The 6191-nt window shown below is 37.9% G+C and overlaps 1 protein-coding gene across 1 annotated transcript; it reads right to left on the bottom strand.

Moving 5' to 3' along the window:
• Positions 1 to 604: 604 nt before the first annotated feature.
• On the bottom strand, positions 605 to 3936 carry tm4sf21b (transmembrane 4 L six family member 21b). Its single transcript, XM_008434967.3, has 5 exons — positions 3604 to 3936; positions 2855 to 2920; positions 1546 to 1694; positions 1239 to 1431; positions 605 to 948 (listed from the first exon to the last, which is right to left on the bottom strand). The coding sequence occupies exons 1-5, from the start codon at positions 3793 to 3795 to the stop codon at positions 946 to 948; spliced, it is 603 nt and encodes a 200-aa protein (XP_008433189.1). The 5' UTR covers positions 3796 to 3936; the 3' UTR covers positions 605 to 945.
• Between the last annotated feature and the right edge of the window lie 2255 nt (positions 3937 to 6191).

Below are 6191 nucleotides of genomic sequence, written 5' to 3'. Positions count from 1 at the left end.
GCAGGTGGAACCGTATCTGATGGGGAAACGCGGATTGACGCAACACCGGAACTGTGAGATGATAGATTTAGAAGGGTCAACCCAGACCCAACGCTGACATTCACCTCTCCACTGGCTGTAGACTTGTACTGTTTTCTTCACACACTCATCTTTTAGCGTTTTATTGCACCTGCATCAAACTTCCAGCATCTCCTTATTCAGTATTTGTTTTAAACATCACCTTCATCCTCCAGCCCAGGACTGTTGGTCTTTACATTATTTGCTTCACCTCAGTTGCTTGTAATAGTTTGTCAGTTTTTTTTTTTTTTTTGCATTTAAAGTTCTTTAAATAATTAACAGATGTTACTGATTTTATTCAATTTTCATTTAAAATATATTTTGCATTGATAATTTATGGTTGTGATAGAAAAATACATGTGCCAAGGAGCAACATGTCCTTTCCAGTCATTTTTGCATCTCTCACAACATTTATCAGAAAATTTTGATCAAGTTCTAGAAGTGTTTACAGGAGAATACAAAACCATCTGGAAAGTTGACTTTATATTTTCAGATCTGGTCAGGTATTATTTTACTGGAAACAAAACATAAAAAGAGAAAAAATATATATATGATGTGTTCAAAGTTTTATTACAAAACATAAAAAGTAACTTTACATGCTCAAGTACATAATGTATCCGAGATGAGATTTAAAATTTTAATATTTGAAGAAATGCAAACAAAAGATACAATCAGCAGTAATCCCAGTCAATCCTCTTGACGAATCCATATCAGTAATGGACATTTAAAGCACAAACAGCAAGCCTGTAGTGTTGCCAGTTAGGCGTAAACTATTGTTTTAAATATTATGGAAAAGAGAAACCTATTGGTTCATGCTGACAGTGATGGTAAAAAATCTCTCTCAGGTCTTCGTCAAGAAGTCATGGTGTGAAGTTGATCTGCTTTGCTTTACTGTGGAGAAGACAGAGACAGAGATCAGACATCGTGCTGCATCACCTTCCTGCAGAGAACAAAGGACTTCCAAATTCCCCTCTAACTTCTTATACTGTTTTCTAGTCACTTATATGCTTTATATATATATATATATATATATATATATATATATATATATATATATATATATATATATATATATATATATATATATATATATTAAATATATATATATATATATATATATATATATATATATATATATATATATATATATATATATATAAAACTGGACTTTATGGGCTTACATCCTCATCCTTATCAGAGCAGGTTCCACAGATACAGCCAAACAGTCCGTTGATCATCTGGAAGGCACAGAGGATGACCTCCAGGGCGGCGGCCACCAGCAGGGTGGAGAACAACCCTAAGTTGAATTCAACCACATTGTCTGGTACCAAACAAGTTTTCCAACTGTCCTTGTTACTCAGATAATTTCCATCACTAAAAGGAAGAAAAAGGGGTTGCATTATCACAAAAGAGGAAAATAGCAAATATTTAAAATATAATTATTAAATGAACCCTCCTCTCACAGTAGTTTCAGGTAAAACTACATACCTGTCCATAAAGGGTCTTCCCCAAATATTAGTGCCATTTTCTGCCGTATATTGACAAACTGGCCCATTTTGAAGACCCACAGCTGCAACGGCCAAACTGTAAATGGCTCCCACCACACCAATCGCAGCAAACCCAATGGACAGGAACATCTCCACACAGAACACAAGGCAAGGTTAGATTATGGCTCTACAGTCATAAAACTAAAGGCATGGCACACAGCTCAAAGATCAGTAATAACAGTAAAGTGTTCATTCTAGATCTGCATAGTACTGTGAGTACAAATGATGACAATGCAATCATTCAGATGTTAGTGTAGCTTTGGACTGATGGAACCCACAGAAGCCCAGATGAGTACAGGAGCAGCCAGCTGGGATTGAAGTGAATCGATCATTTAAAACTCCACACTAGGAGCCATCCAAGCATTTATTTCATCTTAATGAAGTCAAATTAGCAGATGAATCCACTCCACTGGTTGCCCAGCTTAATACAGCCTGTGTGTTTTAAACTGCTGAAAAGCTTCCCTTCAGGTATTAGGCTACTTCTTTGGATTGGACCGGTTCCAGTGCAGGTTGTAATTCATGCATTATTGAGGCACTGAATCATCTTTGAACTGCATTTGTTTGTATCAAGTATCCTGAAGATGTGATGCTTACAAAATGACACCAGATAAATTTCTTTGGCAGCTAATTTCTTCTTCATCCTGGATATTTTGAGGTTCTGGTTAAAGATGGTTAACTTAATTTACTGAACCAGAGATCTAAACTTTAGCATTTTTACCATTTAGTACAAAAACAATATGCATAACTGTATTGCGATACAAATCCTGTAATTAACTTTTCATGCTTCAATCACAACAAACATTTTTAACATGGCTTTTAAATTTCATTTGTCAAAATGACTTATGGGCAACATTTTGGTGGTAAAGAGTAAAAGATGCTGGCTTCATCCCTTTTGGCCTGATCGACATCAACAGGTAGAATCAGAAGAGTTAAGCTCTTTGATATTGGTGGTCTGACTAAAGGAAGTTAAAACTATTTAACATTTAATGGTTCATTCGCAGGTTGAACCATCAGATCCTGACAACCCAAGCATCAAATCGTTGCCCTGATTGAAAAAGTTAAACCAGGTGACTCCGACCACCCCTTATCAAGCATCAACCTGGACTTGCTTATGTAACAGATTTATGGTATTAATAGTTAATCTTAGGTCAACTCTTCCTGCTTTCCAACCATGCAGCCTGGCCCTTATCACTGCTGATCAACTGAGTGACTGTGAGACATAATTAATTAGTGCCAAGGGTACAACTCACCCCACAGCGGTTGGAGCAGCACTTCTGTGCACTTGTCAGATGAATGTGAATGGCAGGAATAAGGATCTTTGAGATGAAAAAAGTCAAGAGAGCACAGGGGGAGAAACATCAGAGTTATGTGATCTACCTGTCCAAACACTGAGCTGTGAAAAATTCACATTGTAACGAAAAAATAGAGAAATAACTACAGAAAACTGAAGGGAACCTGGACAAATGTTAAAATGTTAAACATTCATTTTCAGTTTGAAGATATTTTTGTTAGTGTAACTCTGCAAATCTATCCTTTAGCAAAGGAGTACTGTTACCAGCAGTTACCGTGCGTCTTTAAATTACACCATAAAGTAGTTTTATTGCTCTCAATGAGATTACCGCCAGTTTTTTGACTAGCTGGATTTTGCTTGATAATCCTCTCAAGCCAAAAAAAAATCTGTAAAAAAGGCATTAAAATCTTTAAATTCCTCTGTTACCAATAAAACTATCAATTATTTAAAAAGAAATCTGTGATGTGGTCCCAAGAGACTGAAAGCTGAGCAAGTCAAAAAAAAGAATGAGGCAGGAACGTTCCTGATAATCAAGTTCTCCTTATTTGGCTTGTATCAAAGCATCAAAGCCTGATTCCTGTAGGCCTACCTGACTAAAGAAGCATTTTGATTGTTATGAAGGTAAACCACACTGCTCTGCCTGTCATTCCTCGGCTCAAATCTTTAAAACAAACATTCCATCCACAACATAGCAGGTAATCTACTCACCATGATTCCTCCTCCAATAAAGCCTCCCATATATTTCACTTCATCTGTGAGCTTTGGCTCACTTTTGCTGTCTGCACTTGCATAGTCAGTACTAAAGTCAGGGAAGAAGAGCATGATGTTGCAGATGACCGACACCAGAGCCAGGACATAGAGAGGGATGGCAATAAACTTGGAGCATGCCCCTGTGCACATTTTGCCTGACGGATGGAGAATTTGTCCTTAAGCAAAAGAAATCAGTTTCTTTGAATAGATCCGGTTGATCAAATACTTAATTAAATTCCAAACCGCTTCAGTGATCAGATGCAACTGGTGGAAACTGATGAGATGCTTAAATATGTTACTAAGGGTGCAGCAGTTAAAGGCGGAGCAACAGGAGATAAGGAAATACAAGTTAATTATCATCTGAATTATGACCTAATCTGTAATTTGTCTGATTGTGTGGGTGGAAATAAGTTTCCATTAAAAATATGGCTTGTTAGGTACAATAATTCAGCGTCTTAGAGTCACATAGAATAAAAAAATAAATAAAACACTGCAAGCTGTCCATGTTTTAGAAGCTATTAATTAATAATACACTTTGAATATCAATGCGTCATTCTTTGGTGGTGGTTATTGTGAGTTATGGATGTCCAATAATTTTGACAGGTTTTGATGTTTAATATTTTTAGTTATGCGGTTTGTGCCATGGTCAGTGGTGATCTCAGAATGGCTGACTCAGAGCTATATGCCACTATCTGTCATCAGAATGACAGAAAACTGATAAAGACCAACCCTGTCCTATCCTATAAGTGCCGATGACTGTGTTTATTTATCTTATCAATTGATGGACTTTATTCACAAATTGTACAACACTGTAATCCCTTAATAGATAAAAAATAGCGCCCAAGCATACATCAGAAGCTTTCACTGAGCTATGCTGCCATTTTTATTGTGATATAGAAACACTGCACTTTCATCACATTTTCCACTGAAGCTTGGTTTTAAATTTTGGTGGTTATCATTTTGTCTAGTTTAGGGAATGAAAACCAGAATCCCCTCCAAAATCTTAAAACAACTAAAATGGTGTAACTAAAATGGTGGAGATCACTGGTCCACTGGTGATGTCATGGTTTGGACAGTTGGTACCCAAATTAAAATGTCAGAAATGTTTTACAACCCTTGTATGCTGAGTATGTAATGATGACCTTCTCAGGTCATGTACATTATGTAACACAGAACATTGACTGTCTGACCCAAAGCAATGCAGTGGAACATAGAAAGCATGGCAGCGGTGCATTAGAAAGCTACTTTGCTTTATTTTCTTTCAGGTAGTTATGTTGGCCATCTTAAAGTGGAGAGGGATTGTTATCTGGAGCGTTAGCTCCTGGTGGAGTATGACATGGCAGTTTCAGGGTAGAGGTCAGACTAAGAGCAGTTTGGCGAAATGGCTGATCACAAGAAACTTTCCCCAGATCAGGCAGACTGGAGCAGCCTGTGGCGCCAGGCTTAGGGGAGGCTTGCTTGTCAGCAAGCACCTATAGCGTGTTTCCACCCAAAGAACTTTTCTTTTGGTACAGTTTGTCATCCTTTGAACATTGGTGCTTTGTTAAGAGCCAACTCCCATGTCTATCAGTTTTGGCCATCAAGGACGGATCATCAACAGGGTATTTATATTTTTATGTATTTATATGTATATTTGACCAGCATCTATAATAAAACATACCACATGTATAGCAGCTCATTACAACTCACTACACCAGCAGCTGATAGGTGATTAAATATGAGATTTTGTAAATCGCACAAACTTGTTTTAAAGCGTGTATGCAGAAACATACTGATATACAGGTCCTTCTCAAAATATTAGCATATTGTGATAAAGTTTATTATTTTCCATAATGTAATGATAAAAATTAAACTGTCATATATTATAGATTCATTGCACACCAACTGAAATATTTCAGGTCTTTTATTGTTTTTATACTGATGATTTTGTCATACAGCTCATGAAAACCCAAAATCCCTGCCTCAAAAAATTAGCATATCATGAAAAGGTTCTCTGAACGAGCAGTTAACCTCATCATCTGAATCAACAAAGTAACTATAAACACCTGCAAAAGATTCCTGAGACTTTTAAAAACTCCCAGCCTGGTTCATTACTCAAAACCACAATCATGGGTAAGACTGCTGACCTGACTGCTGTCCAGAAGGACATCATTGACGCCCTCAAGTAAGAGGGTAAGAGACAGAAAGAAATTTATGAACAAATAGGCTGTTCCCAGAGTGCTGTATCAAGGCACCTCAGTGGGAAATCTGAGGGAAGGAAAAAGTCTGGCAGAAAACGCTGCACAACGAGAAGAGGTGACCGGACCCTGAGGAAGATTGTGGAGAAGGACCGATTCCAGACCTTGGGGGACCTGCGGAAGCAGTGGACTGAGTCTGGAGTAGAAACATCCAGAGCCGCCGTGCACAGGCGTGTGCAGGAAATGAGCTACAGGTGCCGCATTCCCCAGGTCAAGACACTTTTGAACCAGAAACAGCAGCAGAAGCGCCTGACCTGGGCTACAGAGAAGCAGCACTGGACTGTTGCTCAGTGGTCCAAGGTACTTTTT

Source organism: Poecilia reticulata, chromosome 18, assembly GCF_904066995.2.
Source record: "Poecilia reticulata chromosome 18, P_reticulata-male-v2, whole genome shotgun sequence".
NCBI lineage: Eukaryota > Metazoa > Chordata > Actinopteri > Cyprinodontiformes > Poeciliidae > Poecilia > Poecilia reticulata.
The sequence above is the reverse complement of the archived record's forward strand: the minus strand, read 5'-3'. Positions and strand labels throughout refer to the sequence as shown.